A 20,608-nucleotide genomic window follows, 5' to 3' on the forward strand; every position below is an offset into this window, starting at 1 on the left:
TTGTTCTTCTTCCGGCAGCTCACAGAAACTGACGAGAAATGCGCTCGAATCGAAAAGAAGCCGCTGAAAGCTGCATTCAGCATTAACAGGCGGTGCAATTTCTCAGTGCGGAAACGTTTGCTCTTCTTCCCTGTCACAAGGTACAATTATGGTGCTGAACGCTCCTCACCCTAAAAACAAGAATGGTAATGGCCATGGCTGCCGCCAACATTAAGCGTTAGGCTCATTCCCTTTCCTTTTAATGTAACAAAATAGCAAAACTGGATGCTTTGCCTCTAATTATGAAATTCAATGAAACTGCATTGCTGCAGGGCCCAGCATTCGTACCTTCAACTTGATGTCTCCAAGGGTTTTCCGAGGCTGGCAGTTTTAGTCTGTCGAGTGATCCCTGATTTTGCTCTTTAGCACAATAGTGAGTGATGACTGAACATGTGCCGTTGCACCCAGCGCCTTTACAGCTGGCCATAGACATCATACTAGCTCCGTAAGGCATCTGTTATCTGCCGCCACTCTGTTCTCAGGACGCTGACATATATATGTTGCTGCAAAACCTGAAAGCGCCTAAGTTACAAACACGTAGTTCATGCAATCTAAATTTTAATTATGTTGAACGCGGCGAAAACACAAATACAGTACGGCCCACTGTTAAAGGGAACATGAGGTCGTGTTGCTGCCGTGCTTTACAAAGCTCCCCGTGAGAGAGCCAGTGGCAAACAATCTTACAAGGTTCATGCCCACTAAGCACAGACGACTGCTCTTCCCGAAAATGCACTTGGTGCCATCCGATCCTGCCAGTGATCGGCGGCAGCACTTTGCAAAATGTTTAGGCCACGCGATCTCATGTTTTCTTTATTTATAGATAGTACGGTTCCTTGAAAATTCCCCCTGATGTTGAACGGCTAGCGTTAGTAAGATTCTTTATAACATCATTATAGTCTGAGGTAATTTTGCGTCATGATGCTTTACAGAGGCCACTCAGAAACATTCAGTGCGAGTTAATCGTACGTTTTAGGAAACGTGTAGTGAGTATGAAGGTATTCTTGAATTAGTTGCCAAAAAGCTGCGTTTAACGTTTCGTGCTATTTCATTGATAGTGTGATATTCTAAATAATTCGGTGTGCAGGTTGCGCCTCATCTCCCGAAAGCCAGCCTTTCGCTTAAAAGTTTGTCGCATATTAAAATTATTGACAAAATAATGTGGCCATCAGAAAATGATATTATTCGCACTAAAACATAGAAATGCCTCAAAGATTTTTTTTTTTCATAACACATGGTATCACTCTGTTCAATTAGCTGGTCCACTGCGCTACATCTATAAGGGGTCTTTAATTGTCATCATGTTTTTTTTTCCTCAGAATATCTACACACAAAGAGAGGGTATACGTTCTTGTAGGCCTGGGAAACCCCGCCATTGAGCTTTCGTACATAAGAGGGACGATTGCAGCGGACGAGAGTGGGAGAGTGTCAGAAAGCAAGTGTTTCGAAGAGTGAATGATGTTTACGCAAGACAAACTGAAAACGACAGCACCTGTAATAAACTTTGAGCATCACATGCCCTAACTGGTCTTTGCTTTAGATTAAAAAAAAATTGTAGCTTGCACTTTGACCACAAAAGAGTTCAATCAGAAGAGAATATTTAGCCTATTTTGCAGCACAGACTTCTCTGCACATTGGGTCCTAAAACTAGAACGTAGAACGTTTCCACAAGCGGGACTGTGTTTCAACCACGACTTTACCGGAGCCAGTTTTATTCACACCCGATAAAATAATAAGAGAATATGCTTTCTGTACCTGCTGCAGCTACTGCATGATCTAGAAAAAAAAATCAATCACATTTTTATTACTGACTATGCACCATAGACGCAAGACTTAAACCAATATCATTTTGTTACCTGTCTCAGCTGAGTAAGCATGCGCATGTGGCATCGAGCGTTGCGGTTAGAATGTGGCTTGATTGTGCTCAATTCTATTCTTCGTCATTTCTCAATTTCACTACACTTAATTCAGCTATAAATCTTTTATTTGCAAATCCGTATTTTCGAACATATCAAAGCGCATTTCCAGATGAATAGATTGCGTAGACTAGTTATATTCTTCAGAGTTGCGATGAGATCGCGTAGCCCGCACACATACTAACGGCATGACAACCACACTGTTCGTACTTATTAAAGTTTCAAGCTCGCCTAAATAATAATTGCATTCAGCGACCGTTTACCTTGCCATCGAAGTGCTGAGTGCGGAACCTCAATTTGCCGAAGCCATCCCGAGCCGACCCCAGCTGAGTCCCCATTTCCTCACTCGAGTTGATTCATTAAACCTCCTAAATATCAAATCTTTGTAGACATCGCGTATTCAGGCTTATGTTTATAATTCCGTCACAACAATGTGTCATGTAGAATAGGAGTAAATAAAAACATGCAATCAGCAAGTAAATAAGAATATTTAGGAGCACATTGCAAGGCTTCAAAAGAAAAAAAAATTTTTTTTAAATGTACAATACAGCACTGCTCCCTAAAACGTTGCTGCTATCGTTGTGCGTTTGGGCGTCCTTCCACCGGTTGCAGGCATTTTTCTAGTTGAAAAAAATTGTCAATTCTTGGGGAAAACCCAAAAATTACAAAGAACTAGTGCTCGCCGCTACGTCACCCAACAAAACACACGCGTCTAGCGGCCGGTGAAGGAAGCAGGAACTCAGTACGCCGAGTATAGCAAGCGCTTCGACAGGCGCGTCCTTGACGCCGTCAGAGCAAACGTGGGGCACCTCACACGTGTCGCTACAACGCCTATCCTTCGCACGTGGCGTCACTTCCGCTCGGGCGACGATAAAGGCTCGGGGCACGATGCCCCCAGTGCAGGTCAGGTACTGCGGCAGGCGAACGTACACGCTTCTGTGACCAAGCTCAGATGTAAGACTAAATATTATGTAAGGTAAGTTCGTGCCCCTGTCTGGTTTTCCTACGTGTTGATGTCGATGTTTTGATTCTTTTACGTTGCTGTCGGGCAGATAAGTTTTAATTCGATTGGGTTGTTTTGTGTTTTTTTCAGAAAGTAAATTTTTGCTTTAATAATATTGGCTGCCGCAGTTTGTGCGAAGGCTTTCCGGACACAGGCTGTCTGCCGTCGGGGAGATGTTAGAAAAAATAAATAAACCAGCAAAACATCAAGTACAGAATGAGTACTGAAATTTATTTATATAACCGAATTTTCAGCAGCTCTAAAAGAAGGGTTGTATGAGAATTTACACTCGCAAGGATATATCGACATTGTCATTTAACCATTTAAGACAACATAATGCATTGCCGTCTAAAGTGCCAACTGTCGACTAATATTCGGAGCGTAGTAAGAAGATCGATTGAAATTTTTTTTTTTTTTTGAGATTCCGTTTTTACTACAGTGAATAAAAATGGTGCAGTGCAGCCCAACCTTTTCACTTGTTTTGATGGGTTACATGGAGATGTTAGTTAAACGTGAAATGCGCTTTTAATTATTAACCAGCGGACCGCTGAAATTGAAGGCCCGAAAGCCTTTGAGGCTAAATGCAAGCACTTGAGAAAACTCAGGATATATAATTTGTAACGTACCTCTTTGTTATGGCATTAATTACTAATCCATATACCTGTTCGGAGCCACTTTCAAAATCCACAAACATGACAATTAACATTTTATGCTGTCATGCAAATATTTCAATATACGCATGAGTTTGCCAGCTTATGCTGCATGTACAATATTATCTGCTGTTCAAACATCTTCTGTTTGAAAATCCGTAATTCTTCCCACCGCTTAGGCCATAAGTTTGTCTGTTTGATTATTTTCTTAGTTTTCTTAAAAACTAATTATTTCCAACATGTATTCCAGCAATGTGTACTTCCTGATACTTCCTTCTTTTCACGCAGAAAAGACACGATGAAGGTAACAGCACAGGTTGTTTTGATATCACTCTGCATCACACTGCCCTGCGTTTCGTCACAAGCGAAGACACCACAACGTCAGTATAGTACATCTATCTTTACGTTCTATTTAATTCTTCCTGCTTATTAATCATGAACTGTAGCGTAACATATATTGATAAAAAGAAAACATGCCACCCTTCTGTGGTGCTCACGAAAGCATGTTTTTGTCAAAACTAGTAATGGAAGTGTTTTAAGCAGCCCCCAGTCTTGGTGAGTGTAAAGTAAGCCATCGCATTCTTCCTCAGGGCGTACTCGAGTTTTATAGAAAGAAATGTTGCAAGAAAATCTCTACACAGTGTTGAATAAGAAAGTATTGCCGCTAACAACAATACTCTTTGCTCCTGCTATACTGCATATTAAATTCCTCACTACACAGTGTAGCAGAAATTCATCGTTCGACAGGCGCTATGCTTTTTTGCGTGGCTTTTGCTGTTGCCGAATTACATAGTTCGTTCGTGGGCGCAGGTCAGCCCCAAAAAAAATGTTTCCAGTCCCTTGTTTTCCTCCATCTCGCCTGCGGCATTTACCGACTGATATTATGAATTTAGAAAGCTGGTTCAGGGAGATTATGATATAAGTGCTGCTGTACGCCACAAATAGGGTTACATTCTTAGCTACATGTTCCTGAAATAAATATTGAAGTGTACCATTTTTCATCATAGATGTGCCCTTGGTAGCATATATAGATAGGCCGTTAGGCATTAGTCACAACCATTCCAGTTTCAAAAATGTCTGCACCACCGGTGGCAGGATGAGCCAAACAGTGACGTCGTGAGATTGTTACCGTTGAGCGTGCTCCGAGAGAATCTAATTGTAGCAGCTCGAAAGAAACTTGCTATGTCCAAAGGCCAGTGTTTATAATGTATTCTATTTTCATAAAGGCTGGAAACTGATGTCGCTTTTACTATTCTCCAGCTACAGATTCTCCTGGTAAACAGAAGGCCTATATGTAATGAGAAAAATATAGCGGTTAGTATTCATATTGAAAATTTACTATTAGAAGAATTCTGTTCATTTTCTGGCGTTATAAGTGGCGGAGGGGCTTGCGAAACTCGATGAAGTCGTGAGCTCTGCGGTGTAGGGCCACCTAAGATAGACAGCTCACGGCAGAGAGTTCTAACAAAACGTGATTCACTGGAGAGGGTAATGGCAACCCACTCCAGTATTTCCTGCCAAGAAAACCCTATGGCCAGTCACAATACCATTAATGATATGGCGCCGGAAGATGAGCCCCCTAGGTTGGAAGGCGTCCCACATGTTACTGGGGATGAACAAAGGGCGCTTCCTAGTAGCTCCAGGACGAATGAAGCGGCTGGGCTAAAGCCAAAAGGACGCTCAGTTGTGGATGTGTCGGGAAGCGACCGGAAAATCCGATGTTGCAAGGAGATATATCACATAGCAACATGGAATGTAAGATCTATGACTCAAGGTAAACTGGATGTCGTCAAGCGAGAAATGGACAGATTGTACATTGACACCTTGGGTATCAGCGAGCTCAAGTGGACCGGAATGGGAGAATTTAACTCCGGCGACCATTATGTCTTTCATTGTGGGCACGAATCCAAGAGAAGGAATGGGGTCGCCCTCATAGTAAACAGAAGAATGGGCAAAGCAGTGCTAGGGTACAAACCCAAAAACGACCGAATGATTTCACTTCAGATCCAAGGTCACCCTTTCAACATAACAGTTATCCAAGTCTATGCACCGACCACTACTGCTGAAGAAGCTGACGTTGAGAGATTTTATGCGGACCTACAATGCCTTTTAGACCGCACCCCATCATCAGACGTCGTTTTTCTCATAGGAGACTGGAATGCTATGGTCGGGAGTGAAGAAATATCCGGAATTGTAGGCAAGTTCGGTCTTGGCGAGCCAAATGAAGCTGGGCAGAGGCTAGTAGAGTTTTGTCAAGAAAACAACCTGACTATAGCGAATACTCATTTTAAACAGCACTAGAGGCGCCTGTACACATGGACTTCACCGGACGGTCTGTACAGGAATCAGATCGATTATATTCTTTGCCGGCAGAGATGGAGAAGCGCTATACAAGCAGTAAAAACAAGGCCTGGGGCCGATTGTGGCACCGATCATCAGCTTCTTGTTGCCAAAATTAAGCTTCTATTGAGGAAAGCGCAGAAAACTAGAAGGCCTTTCAGGTATGATCTGGATCAAATTCCATTAGAATATGCTGTGGAAGTGAGGAATCGATTTCAAGAATTAGATCTAGAAGACAGAGAGCCCGAAGAGATGTGGACTGATGTTCGTGATATAATACAAGAAGTTGCTACTAAGGTAGTTCCAAAGCAAAAGAAATGCAAGAAAGCAAACTGGTTATCTGAAGAGGCTTTGCAAATAGCTGAGGAAAGGAGGATGGCAAAAGTTATGGGGGAAAGAGAAAGATACAAGGTTTTCAATGCGTATTTTCAGAAAATAGCAAGAAGAGATAAGAATGCCTTCCTGAACATACAGTGCCAAGCAGTTGAGGACAACCCAAGTAGCACAAAGTGGGCTATGAAGAGTGAGCCCCGGTGGGCCCGATGTAGGCAATGCAGGACAGCCCCAGTGGGCTCAATGTGGGTGCTGCAAGAGGGGCCGACGTAGGCCCGAAGCGGGCTGTCGACAAAGCCCCAATGGGCCCCACTAGGGGCCGATGCAGGCAGCCCTTGCGGGGCCGCCCACATTTTTCCGGCATTGTTAAAAGGGCCCATCCCGCCAACTCCCCGCGATGGTCCTACTTTGGACCGATTTGGGCAGCCGCTTTGGAGGAACATTTTTTTTTATTTCAGTTAGCCCCTCAGATAACGACATAGGACCAATCCGCGTTCTATAGCGCTAGCCGCACTTGGGCTTGCCCACATTATTCTCACAGGGGTCCGACGCAGGAAATTGATGGCAAGCCGTAGTCGAAGTTTTCCCAATCAATATCTATGCACATAATTAAGTAATTATTTTTTCATGTCTAGACTTTCTAAACAGCCAAAATATTAAATTTTACAATAATTCATAACATTCATCTAGCCGAAATGACTTCATGTACATCTTGTTCAGGCTATGTAGATGTGTGTTCTGAACAGCAATATTGTGCTGGGAGTTGCAGGCTGTCCAAACCAACCTCATCAGAGGCAACAGTTAGCAATCAGTTTATTTTAGTATTTGTAGCGCAATTTGCATGAGCGCGAGAACTAAAGCCATGTAAATTTCTAATCTACTAAACATGGCAACAACTGTTCTACAAATCATCTATAATAGTAATTTAGGGCAACATCTAATGCACATAAAGGTTGGAAACAATGATTACGCAATTGCACGTACGCCTTCTAGCCCCATTACGGCCGATGCGGGACCTACAGCGGTTTTGTGTGGGCAGTCCCAATTGGGCTGGGCGTTGGTTTTGAACCTAAAGCCCACTTGCTGTTGCACGTGCCTTCAATTCCCCACGAATGACCAATTTTGGTATCGGCGGGCCCTTCCGCCTTCCAGCCCCATTACGGCCCATGTGGGATATAAAGCAGTTTTATGTGGACAGCCCCAATTGGGGTGGACGTTGCTTTTCAACCTAGAGCCCACCTGCTGTTGCACGGGCCTTCAATGTCCCCACAAAGGACCGATTTTGGTACCATGCGGGCACGCCAGCCTTTTAGCCCCATTACAGCCTATGTGGGACCTAAAGCGGTTTAGCTAAGGCTGCCTCATTTTGGCTTCACGAGGGCTTGCCCAAATTGAGCCCTTATTCATATTTCACCTGCCCTCAAGTAATCTACAAGGGGCCGATTGGGGCAGCATGTGAGTATTTCTGTTTTCTTGCCCCACTACGGCCGATGTTGGTCCCACAAAGATTTAATGGGGGCGGCCTCAATTCGGATCTATGAGGGTTTTCCCATAAAAAGCCCACATTTAGGTTGCATTGCCCTCAAATATCCGGCAAGGGACTCTTGTAGTCTGGATGCAGGAATGTGCTCTGCATTAGCCCAAGAAACGCCGCTATGGGACCCATGTAAGGTCCCATAGCGGCAAGCCCAAATGGGGCTTGCCCACTTTTGCCCCCTCGGGGACCGATGCAGGTTTTATGATGGTTGCCCCAGCCTTACTTGCCTACATCGGACCTACTGGGGCCCCACATTCTGTGCTACCTGGGAACAGCCAATTAAGGAACACAAGAGCTCTATATAAGACAATCAAAGATATCAATGGAAGCTTCTGTGCTAAGCTGGGCGTGATTAAAGTCCCTTGATAATTTGAAAGTAGCGACACTCTCCTCCGCGCCGCGCTTTGCTCCTCGATTCTCCTCGCGCGGCGGCGGCGAGCGCTGCGCACGACACGCTTTTCCTCCTTGACGCCCGCCGGCCGGCCGCAGCAGTGAGTGAAGCGCGATCTTTTGGGCCAGGTCTGCGCTTCAGGAGTGCACAAAATTTTTAAAAAATTGCGAGAAAAGCATTGAAAATGCCGAAAGTAAAGTTCATGAATTGATTGGTTTCTTTTTAGAACTGTTTTGAATGGGGAATACTGATAAACAAAGCTTTCAGGCGATGTTCTGTGCTACAGACACTTTTTAAGTCTCATGATAAGGTTTTACTTTGTGCACTTAATCTAGTACTGCCTCTGACTTTGTGTTTGTTTTTTTGTAGCGTGAAATCTGTCACCGCGGTAAAACTTCGGAAAACGATCCAGGCTGCTGATTTGAACTTCAAGATCAGAGAAGGTGAAAGCAGGACTTAGTCTATTTCGCTACTGTCAAGCTATCTCTCTAAGCATAGTATATGTCACGTGATCAACCATGAGATTGGATTATTGGTTAATTGTACATGTATTTCGATCAATTACTGAGCCAAATTAATTGATATTTAGTAAATTGCAATTAAAATCTAAATTTTAGCTGCAACATCGAACCGTATACCATTGGAAAGCTTAGGCCAAGTGTAATGGCACTGTGCTAGTTAGCGATCCGCGATAATCTGCGTTAATTAGTTAATTTTGTATAAAACCAAATTTTTAGCTGTTCCTTGCTGCTTCGAGGCAAGGAACAGGTTTGCCACGGCAGTCTTGATATGATGCTGATGGAGGAAGTAAATAATTTTACGAGTACGCGGCCCCTCACCTGACTTCGCGTGTGGTTAAAAGACAGCAGGGTACACTGGGAGATGTGGTGGGCCCTATTGCCGACACACTGAAGTTCTGGGGCAAGCATGCTGTGGTCTCATGCGCTATGTAAAAGAGCTTGATTTCATTGAACTCAACAATCAAATAAAAAAAATTACAAGGTGCACATAGGTCTTCAACGTGCGGAAATGAGAAAGCATATAACTGCCAATTCATTAACTATCGCTATCCTATCTATCACTATATCTACTGATGCCAGATACGAATCGCAACTGTCATTATCCGCAACGAACACTATCACCTCACTATCCAGGCCTATTACTATCATTTACTATTATTATCCGTAACAGTCACCATCATTACCTATCACTATTCATAACCATCACTATTTAATCTGTGCCGCCCCATGACCCATTGATATACTTCAATTTTCATTGACTTACTTTGTCAGTCATATCTCTATTATCTCATAATATCTGACGAGACAACTATACATTGACTTTTAATTCTTATACTTTCTTGTTTTCTCATAAATGGAGGTGGGTAAAGAGCAAGCCACAGAAATAACTGACTACTATCAGAGCGAGGTTCATGTCTCTGTCGAGGAGGCTTCCTTTACTTCAGGACAGGTCGGTGAGAGAAAATTGATGGAACTGCGTTTGGCCTGTCTTTTTTTTCGAGTTCGTGTAATATTGGAGGCTCAAACTGGTATTCAGTGAAATGTAGCTAGAACATAGAGCGATGAGTTAATCACTCAGGCTAGGTGAAAAAAAAATCTTGTTGCATACAATTGAAATGAGTAATATGTTACAGTGTTAAGAATTGTTGCTCACAAAATGTTCCACTATTTTTACATCATAACTATAATCATTATTGATTGTTTAAGTACAGAAAATTGATGCAATGATTCCGGCTGATTTGACATCGATGGGATAACTTTCCTCGCAGTAAATTAATACACGGAATCGCGGTTTTAGAGCTCCAGCTTTCAAAGCGGAGGTAACCTGCCAACGCCTAGTAGTTATGGTCAAAGTGAAGCGTGTGTGATCATATGAACACCGCCTGCCCATTGGCCGTACCCCTGATAAAACGAACGCATATTTTTAACCCACGCGTGCGTCGAAGCATGGCAACACATTCAAGAATTGAATGTGTTGCCATGCTTCGACGCACGCGTGGGTTAAAAAATGGCTACACATTCAAGAATTACCCCGCCGGGGTGGCGCAGTGGTTACGGCGCTCGACTACTGTTCCCAAGGACGCGGGATCGAATCCCGGCCTCGGCGGCAGCTTTTCGATGGAGGCGAAAAGCAAGGCGCCCGTGTGCTGTGCGATGTCAGTGCACGTTAAAGAACCCCAGGTGGTCGAAATTTCCGGAGTCCTCCACTACGGCGTCTCTCATAGCCTGAGTTGCTTTGGGACGTTAAACCCCACCAACCAACCAACCAACATTCAAGAATTGAAAAAAAAAATGCCGTACGACCTAACTAGTGCAGATTACCCGCAATACCTTGGGTTTACTTACCAAAGAGTTTTTCAGGGCCAGCATTAATTCCTCCCGAGTAACCGACGCACACTACAAGTACAAGCTGGAAAGGCTAGCTCCTCTAGAAGCCCGAATTTTGATTTTTAGTGAAAGAGGCCGGGGATCCTAGCATAATCGCGACAAATGTAATCGAGAAACAGTAATTTTCCAGTTATCTCTGACAGCAAAAAGCAGATTATAGCGCCCTGTTTCTGACTGTACAGAAGTCGAAGCGTGTTAAATGATGGAGCCTTGGAGCCTCGCAGAATATTCAGCATGCTGCAGAGGACAACCTTATTCTTATACAATGAACATGCTGCCGCCGCAAAATTATTGAGGAGCAAGCAGGAATAAAAAACGCAATGTCAGGTGACGCGTTATTACGGGGAGTGAGAAAGGCACCCGACGTCGCAAACAACTCTGTTCTTTCTAGGAATAAACGTCTTTCGACTAATCTTGTGAATCCATTGACTCGTGCGCAAGCCGTCACGCTTGCCTTGAGATATCATGAATACCGCATAACCATCTTCAGGCCGCTTGCTGCAGTTGTAAGCTGAACAGCACAGCATCGAGGTTGCACGCTGCAATAAAAGCACAGCGCGCAATATTCGCTCGCCGAGACTAGGAGAAAAATGGCGCGAAGGAAAAAGAAAACACAAGAAAAACGGCGGACGCGCGTCTTTTTCCAAGGGCAACGGCAGGGAGACCAATCGTCGCTCAGGAAATCGGGCGGAGAGCCGGCCTTCAGCGAAGGGGCGCGCAAGGGGCGAGGAGGAGGCGAGGAGGTAGCGCGGCGGCGGCAAAGTTCAATCGTTGGCGTAACTTTCAAAGTATCAAGGGGTTTTAGGCGTGATAAAGGACAAACGAGGCAAGGACCTCACTGAAGCCTCAGAGATAAAGAAGAGGTGGCAGGAATACACAGAAGAACTGTACAAGAAGGACCCGAATGTGCAAACCCAACATAAGACGGTTGTGATTACTGATCTCGAGCCGGGCATCCTGAAGAGTGAAGTTGAATGGGCCTTAGCCAACCTTGCTAAGAACAAAGCTAGCGGAATTGATGGCATTCCAGCTGAGTTGCTTCAAAACCTCAGCCATGACGCTGTTAACGTTCTGCATACATTATGTCAGAAGATTTGGACACCCCTGCAGTGGCCACAGGATTGGAGGAGGTCAGTTTACATCCCCATTCCAAAGAAAAGAAGTGCCAAAGATTGTTCCAACTACCGCACGATCGCGCTTATTTCGCATGCTAGCAAGGTGATGTTGAAAATCCTCCAAGGAAGGCTGCAGCAGAATGGGGATCGGGAGCTTCCGGACGTGCAAGCTGGGTTTTTTCAAGGGCAGAGGAACTAGAGACCAAATTGCCAACCTTCGCTGGATCATGGAAAAAGCAAGAGAGTTCGAGAAACCCATCCTCTTCTGCTTTATTGATTATGCGAAAGCGTTTGACTGCGTAGATCACAGCAGATTGTGGCAAGCTCTCCAAAAGATGGGAGTTCCAATTCACCTCATCTGTCTCCTCAGGAACCTGTATGAAGGACAAGAGGCCACAGTCAGAACTGGGCATGGTCTTACTGATTTGTTTCCGATTGAGAAAGGAGTGAGGCAAGGCTGCATGCTGGCGCCCTGCCTATTTAACCCATATGCAGAGTGCATCATGAGGAAGGCCGGTTTGGACGAGTCTTCAGCTGGAGTAAAGATTGCTGGAAAACGTATCAACAACCTTAGGTATGCGGATGATACCACTTTAATGGCAGAAAGTGAAGTGGAAGAGACTTCTGATGCGCGTACAAGAAGAGAGTGAGAAGTTTGGGCTTAAACTGAACATTAAAAAGACAAAGATCATGGCGTCTTGCCCTATCAAGTCCTGGAGCATCAATGGACAAGAAGTGGAAGCTATGACAGATTTTCTCTTCTTGGGCTCCAAGATTACCTCGGAAGGAGACTGCAGCCATGAAATTAGGAGACGCCTGCTTCTGGGAAAGAGAGCAATGGTTAGCCTTGACCGCCTTATAAAGAGCAGAGACATTAGTCTGCCAACCAAGATCCGTATAACTCGTGCGATGGTCTTTCCAGTTGTGATGTATGGATGCGAGAGTTGGACTGTGAAAAAGGCTGACCGCTGAAGAATTTACGCGTTTGAATTGTGGTGCTGGCGAAGACTCTTGAGAGTTCCTTGGACTGCCAGAAGATCAAATCAGTCGTTATTGTCTACCATAAACCCTGACTGCTTATTGGAGGGTCAAATTCTAAAGTTAAAGCTCAGCTACTTTGGTCATCTGATGAGAAGAGAGGAGTCGCTGGAGAAAGATTTGATGTTGGGAAAGGTTGAGGGTCGCCGGAGAAGGGGTAGGCAGCCAACGCGATGGTTAGATGGCATCCTCGAGGCACTGCAGATGAAGTTATGTGATGTTAGGAAGATAGTGAGAGACCGGAAAGCGTGGCGTGACATGGTCCATAGGGTCCCGAATAATCTAGATAATGTTGCAAACTGCTACCAGCACAAGCTGGAACATAGTATTAAGACACAAGAGTGGCCGGAATCTTTGAGACAGGTCTCAGTGCGTCTTGCCCTAGAACGAAACTGATAAAAGTGCGACTCGCGACATCGAGCATTAACAAAAAAATACCGAAGTGATACGTGATCGCGAGTCAGAGCGATAAGGCCGTATGCCGGCGGCTGTTAAAGAACAACAAATACAGTTTTGAAGGTTTCGTGGCAATATATATATATATATATATATATATATATATATATATATATATATATATATATATATATATATATATATATTGCATAAATGACGAATTTCTCTAAAAACATAGCTGGGGCGTAGCTTTAGTTAATCCCGGTAGGTTGCGAAAGCAATAATAGCTTGTCTACGCTATAGTTTCGTTGCTGTTCTTCTTCTGTTTCCTGAACGAGTCGTTGCCGCCTAGTTGCATTACTACGTTCTTGACTGCTCAGTGAACACGTCGACAAAGAGTCTTCACTGTTCAAAGCGTCCATTACATTCCATTCGGATTCGTCACCGGTTGAGGAAGGTTCAAGAGAAGCGCGACGCCCTCGTGTAGCTGCATCCTGAGCGCGCCATCGAGCGAGGCGCTGTTTCCATTCTTCATCTCTCTCAGTAGCCCGCGTTCCTGTTTATCAGGATGCATAGCCAGTGCCTCAGCTGAGCAAGCGTGAGCATTTATATAGCCATCGTTTTCTTCCTCCTCCTCTCAACTGCGAGAGAAGAGGTGACAGCAGCGCCGCCACTCGGTAGCAGCGCGGCTTCAGCTGCAGCGCGCCGTGCCTACCGACCGCCGCCACCCGACGACTCGACTTGGTAGACCATCTTTCGCAGCTGGTATGACGTCACAGCCACCTGGGGTCAATAAAAGTCAAACCTGCCTACCGACCGTGGCTACGCGAAGGGCTGAAAATGGGAGTAGTGTTGCTTTTGCTATAACACCTACTTTATCCACTCTGTCTTCTGCAGGGGCAAAAACTTCTGCTCACAGAAAGTATGTGCTTCAAAAAGGTACAACGGTCAACAATAACACAAGTATTTCACGCCGGACTTGAAGCTGCGAGCGCGCAGGACGTAACCTCAAAAGAAAGAATTTTAGACATTCAAATCTAGATCCTTAGCCCTCGGCTGGCGCCATATTCGCTGATGCTGCTTTGATGTTGGTTCGATTGCACACTTTCTAATCTTCTCGGCAACAAGCCATTCCAGCTTCTCGTTCAGGCGACTCGGTAGCGTGTCTGGCCCGGCTGTGGTTTCTGCCATTAGCGACAGTGGCTCCCTCTACGCTACGCCGTCTTTTCTTGTCTCACCACCTGGTGGATTCGGTCGACACTACACTCACGGTTTCGGCTGAGATCGTCCAGATGACGTATGTGATTGCGTATTTGCCTAAGTTACATTGAGGAGCGGCGCAGATGAAACTTCGTGACGATGATGATGTTCACAGCAAAGCGCGAGAGTTTTTAGTGGTTGAAAATTGATAAATACGACGACGGTTTGCTCCGCAGCCCCAGCATGAAAATGTGTTTTAAATTTGCGTAAGACGTGATCGGCTCCGGCGATAGCAGAGTTCCAAAGAGTACCAACACCATTCCCACTTTGAGTTATAGATCAATGCGCTTCCGCCATCACATCTGGTCTGCTAACCGCCCTGGTTACCTCAGTCGGTACAGCGGACGAATGTTTCTTTAACTACGAAGTTTCTGAGAAAGCTTTATAGCTTTTCTTTGTAGCCTTATGGCTACGCTTGCGTGGAGGCGAACGAGTAATTACTCCCTTATTAGAAATCTATTTCAGCTTGAGGGATTTCACTACATATTTGAAAAGCTCCAAGGAGTGTTCATTTTTTTTTTTTGTTGGGTTCGTTGTTTTTTATCCTTTAAGCGCGATAGGATTTTCTGGCCTGTAAGCGCAGGTGGCCTTGATCAGAACACTTTCATGTTCATCAGATAGTTTTGGGTTTCATGTTTTTTCCATCACCCTTGCCAGTCGATTGTACCTACATGTTTGCAAGCAAATGTAGTTTATGTTTTGCCAGATTTTATTGCGTCTTTGAACGTTCCAAATCATGCCTGTTTATGGGGTGTAATGCAAGAGTTGTTTTGACTGTTCAATTCGTACTTGTCCATTTTTCCCCTGGGTTTCTTTTTCAGCGTCGACGAAGGGTTTGTACACAGATTTAATTTCTAAGCTCTGCCTTCCACCTATGTACCGCTTTTGTTCTTTGTATTTTCGTTTAACAGGAGATGGGGAATTCCAGATTTTACGAAAAATACCTTTTTCGCCGAGTATAAGAATTTTATTATAAGACAAACACTGAGACCCTGTCCTTCAAAACGTGGTGATTGAAAGGGTCATTTTAAGATAGATTGTGACCAATCTCATTCTCCAGAAACTATTGAGTATTCTGTAATTGATTGCAGTGATGCGGTATTTTTGTGAGATGTTATGCAAAGGATGTCGAGAAAAAAAAGAGACTTTATTAGATACCTCACTGTAGGCTTACATACAGCGCTAACTTTTGTTGATGGGCTTTAGACATGTTATTTTCAATTAGAGTACACAGCCTCTGAAAAACGCGCATGATGTACCAATAGTGTAAACGTGTTGCTTCTGCAAAGAGAAGGTTCTGTAGATAATTTTTCATTTAAGGAAATTTGCTTGCACAGCCCGAGCTGTAACCAGAGTGGAACTCACTCTAGTAATGTTCTCTTCACTGCCTCTAGTTTATAATTTTGTTGACTAGGGATGTCCTATTGTGTAGCTTGTTTATCTGGTGTTGCTTCCCTAATATTGAGTAAAGTTCATGTATGTGGAACATTGATTCAATGTCATAAATACCACGTCGAAAAAACAAAAAGAGGCGATAGAATAGTGCTCTCGCGTACCAGGGCCAGGGATGTTAGTCTTTTCATTCTGGCGAGGGTTGAAAGCCATCCTCTGCATTTCTTTTAGTAATTTTTTTTTTCAATTATTTACCCTTGGCAGAAAACGCGACTTTGATGCGCCTGAGCAGTAGAGTTAATGCAGTAAAATGACGAGAAAAATAAATTTGCGGAAGCGAATGTCTTTTTTTTTTTCAAACGTGAGCTGAAATCTGGACACAAAGACCAGAATCCTGCGACGCACATGTATAAACGCTGCTTCTGCAGGAAGGCACAGAAAGGTCTCACACACGTTCGAAAGCGCGAAAGGCACGGATGACCAGGGGTAGTTATGCAAAAGCAACATATTTACTGTATCGGCGCAAGCCGCTCAGGAGCACTTGACTCTGGTAGGTGAGAGGACAGCTGAACAGCGCCCTTCTAGGTTGCTCGCGTTGTAGCTGTTTCTTAAAATGAAACCTTGTTAGCAAAATATTTATCCAGGTTGTCCGATGAGCAGAGGTTGTGCAGCTGCTACAGCTACGGGTTGAGGTAAAACTTTGAGATGGCTATTGGAATAAGTGAGTACGGAATTCTGCCCTGTATTTGTAAAAGCGCTCGAAGTCTATGATGATGATACAATGACATCTTGACAATGACAATATGCCTTTGAAGTACAGTTTGTGCCTCAAGCCAGCAGATTAAGCCATGATATTAACGACTTCTAGGGATGCATGACAAAAACAAGGTAGTAACATAGATTAGGAGAGCAAGGAAGCAGTGGCATTGTCATAAAAGGAACTTTCGTTTTCAAATTTTGCTTGAAATAACAACATAAGCAGAATCTTTCTCGCATGCCTAATCAAACGTGTAGGAACTGCGTAATATAAAAAAGAGCATTTTCTCTCCTGCTTTGAGGGCGCAATGCTCGCCACCACTACGGTGATTCCATGCGGCGTAAATTACATTGCTGCATTCGTAAAAGGCATTATCTCCTGGTGGTCATAATTTTGTCTATTTTCTGCTGCGCTTGGTTTCTTCCACAGCACTGTTTGATGCACTTTCTGTTTTCCAGAGGTGTGTGAGTTTTCGGGCCTGGATGTGGAGACCATGGTCAACGAAGTTGTGAGCCACCTGCCTGTAGAATATGCCGAGCACGAATCGTGGCCAGAAGAATATATTGGCGGTCTCGTGTCCTCCAGCCTCATCTTCAGCGGGCTCAACAGGCTAAGGCCCTACGGTCCCCCACTACCGTATTGTCACAACGGTTCGAGGCTCGTGCAATTTGACCTTGCCACGCCGAAGGACGAGCTAATTAAAGCCTGGGCACGCTGGAAGACGTGCTCTGGCCGGAACGGAACGTTTGGGACATTTGCAGGTGCGAGAGTGACTGCCACATTTGAGGTAAGCTCAATGCGCAGAATTTGGTATGCGGACCTCTTATATTCCCCTCAGTATCGTCGTGCAAGTTATATTTTGTTTATGCAAAACTTAGATTTATTACATCATTATTAAAGGAGCCTTGCTTGAAAACAATTAGGAGACACGCAAAGCCCACTTTAACGGCTAGGAGTTCAATGTGATAGTGGTTCTCGCCGCAGCTCTTGAGAATTCTAGTTAACCTACGCGCACAGTTCAACCACATGTACAATATTATTTCTGTAATTGCGGTTTCCGCAATGTGCAGCATTTCTAAACCCACGCTCACACTCAATAGCATAGAGTCGGAACCTACCACATTTTATCAAATACTTCAAGACATAAATACACTTCACCACTCTAACTAAACTACATGGCGGTGTCTGCGTGGCCGAAGGGGGCCTGTCCGACGGCAGAACTAAAGATCACGGGTGTACATGGTATCTGGCCCCAATGGCGATTTTTTTTTCAGCGCAACTCTCTTTCTATTAAGTGCTCTGCGGTGTCTCATTGGTTCGGGCGCTGGAGTACCAAACGCAGGGATGTGGATCAAAATCCCGGCTGCGGTGGCCGTTTTTCTATGGAGGCAGAAAGCACCGCGCCCGTGTACATGTGATGTCATTGCATGCTAGAAATCCCTATATGTTGAAATTTACGAAACCTACATTACGACGTTTCTTTAGCCCTAATAGCTTTGGAATTTAAGCCCTGAAAATCACATAAAAACAACATTTTCGTCTTACAGATTTTCCTTCATATCTTTTCTTTGTACTGAAAGGGGCCTTAATAGCATTTGCATCACAGTGTAGCATTGTGAACACAATTCATTCAAAAATCAAAAACTTTTCAATTCCAGCACTCCAACAATCATCTCAAGCTTCTCCCCCACTAATCCCAATCCGTTGAAGCCCTCGGCAATGGTTTCTCCACTGGACAAGCGCCCTAACAAAGTCGCGTTAAATCATTCGGCACTCCTCGTGAGCCAGATGAAAAGAGTATGGAAACCGAAAAAGAAATAATAATCTTTGAACGAGCGCTCCGCTGAAATAAGAGCTGGGATGAATACCGTAACGGGGAGGCATCACGAGTTACCGTCTGTGCAGGTACCCATATAGAAGCGGAGAAGACAGTATTTGGTGGGAGGAGATAGGACACAGATACTCCGGTTGTGCCCGCAAAAGCCTCGTCTGTAAACGAAATCTTGTAGCAACAAATGTTAATGAAATCGTACACTGTACGAAAACGTGTGGGGCTAACTATGCAGCGGCTATGGCCACGTTCGCCCATTATCGCTGAATCTACGCATGACTTGTCCTGTGATTTTCTAAAACAAATTGTACTTACCTATCACTAACACTGTGCAGGTTTTGTCCCAATGTCGGGAGAAATGCTTGCGATGCTCTGCCCCATCGAGTTCTTAGTTGAAATCTGGAACTTCCTTGATGGCTTTGTCACGCTTGTTAGAAATAGTTCAAACACAAAGGTCAAGCCTGCGCAGGCACTGGAGAGGCGGGCATGGTGACGCATAATGATCCACAACAACACAGAGCAGGAGGATTCATAAAAAAAATAAACATTTTTAGATTTATTGCCCTGGTATTTAAATAGTTTCATTTAGCGTAGTCGACGCTATGTTTTGCGTTCATAAACTAGTAACTACTTATAGAACATTTTACAAAGCATTAGTATTAAAACTAATTTTCTACCAAATCGAAATAATTCCGCTCTGATTGTTGGTATAAAATGTGTGAAAAAAGTGATATTATGACACGTGCGCTACTTTTTTACTAGCGCTGATAAAGACTTATGTAAATGTTCTTTTTTACCTACCTAGCGAGCACTCCGTAACCTTACAACTGCAGGTAGGACTCTAGATGAAGGGAAGACGTGGAACTGCTGCACATGATTTCGTCTTGAGAAGCATACTGGATAATGATAATATAGTGGTTTGTTTGTTCACTGCCCAGTCGAAAAAAACTACAGAACTGTATCAAAAATACGACAAAATAACCTGTAGTTCTTTCGTAACCATCAGATTCTTCTGTAGTTCTGTAGTTTTTCTGTAGTATATTTCTGTTGTCTGTAGTTCAGTAGCACTTTTCTGTTGTAACTACAGAAATTTCTGATGTTACTACAGAATGTTCTGTTGTCACAACAGGTTTCCCGTCAAAAACCGCTCAGAAATTCTGTCGTAACATCAGAAAATTTTCTGTAGTTTTTTCCCACTGGGTGGCGTCCTAGCTTTAATTGTGCGTTTCATTATACCTTAAATTTCATAATACTCCGGTTTCTTTACCACAGCAGCATAATTTCGTGAGCGAGTGAAATTATTGCAGGCTTTAAAAAGCACGTAATATCGTGCAGTAGCGCTGTGGAACGCTTTACATAAATCTGTGCGTTGCTTGTATGAAGAGCTGGCGCTGTTTGTCGGTCTCAGTGTAGAATGCTTATCACGAGATTCTGCCTTTTATGTTTTAGTCGCACTCGGCTACGGCAAAACTTCACGTCAGACAATCGGAACAAGCCTGGTTTCACATATAGGCAACCATGGCCGCAACGTGTTCGCGCCATATTCTAACGCAGTGGGCGTTGAAGCAGATCTCGTTAATAGCACATATTGATCTCTTCAAAATATACTTCCGCTTTTACCGGGGCGCAATCATTAATCCCATTAAAAAAAGCTGACTACTAGGTCGTTGCGGTTTACAACTTTCGATCGAACGCGATGACATGGCTGCGTGTGGGAGCCTTAAAAACGAGCCTTAATATTGGTGCTGGTTTTCCTCTTTTGGCGCCAAGATTGGGGTGCAACCGCTTTCCGGAAAGCATGCGTGCTCGTACTATGTCGTTTCCTTCTCCATTTACAACGCCTCTTTTAGTAAAGTGGGAGATCACTTTGCGATAGGGATTGGATTCGACGACAAATGTAACTCTGATTTTAAACTTTGATCATCAAAAGACCACGTGACCAAGCTTAGGGGGTGGCGTCAAAGAAAGAGGGTGAAGGAAATGAAAGGTTGCCGTCAGCAAACACAAGACAGCACAGAGGGCTTCACGTAATTACTATTTCGCTTTTCTGTTTTCTGTTTCCGAATCAGTCGTCCGCAAACAGAAATAGTCCCCCGCCGGTGGGTGGTGGTATAAACATTTTATTTCCATTGGAACAAATAGTGGGGGCGACGCTCCCTGCATGTAACTTGGGTGCTGCCTTTGAAAAGCAATCCTTGAAAAGCA

At 44.1% G+C, this 20,608-nt stretch overlaps 1 protein-coding gene across 1 annotated transcript in view; it reads left to right on the plus strand.

Moving 5' to 3' along the window:
- The first annotated feature begins 2,731 nt into the window (after positions 1-2,731).
- LOC146176541 (uncharacterized) overlaps positions 2,732-20,608 on the plus strand; it is a 65,614-nt gene continuing 47,737 nt past the window's right edge. Inside the window, exons 1-3 of the mRNA XM_084582825.1 lie at positions 2,732-2,928; positions 3,894-3,985; positions 17,031-17,359. Coding sequence (XP_084438951.1) covers positions 3,904-3,985; positions 17,031-17,359 — 411 coding nt within the window. The 5' untranslated portion in view covers positions 2,732-2,928; positions 3,894-3,903. The remainder of the gene's footprint in view (positions 2,929-3,893; positions 3,986-17,030; positions 17,360-20,608) is intronic.

Source organism: Amblyomma maculatum, chromosome 10 (assembly GCF_055883805.1).
Source record: "Amblyomma maculatum isolate TAMU_Amacu chromosome 10, ASM5588380v1, whole genome shotgun sequence".
Taxonomy (NCBI): domain Eukaryota; kingdom Metazoa; phylum Arthropoda; class Arachnida; order Ixodida; family Ixodidae; genus Amblyomma; species Amblyomma maculatum.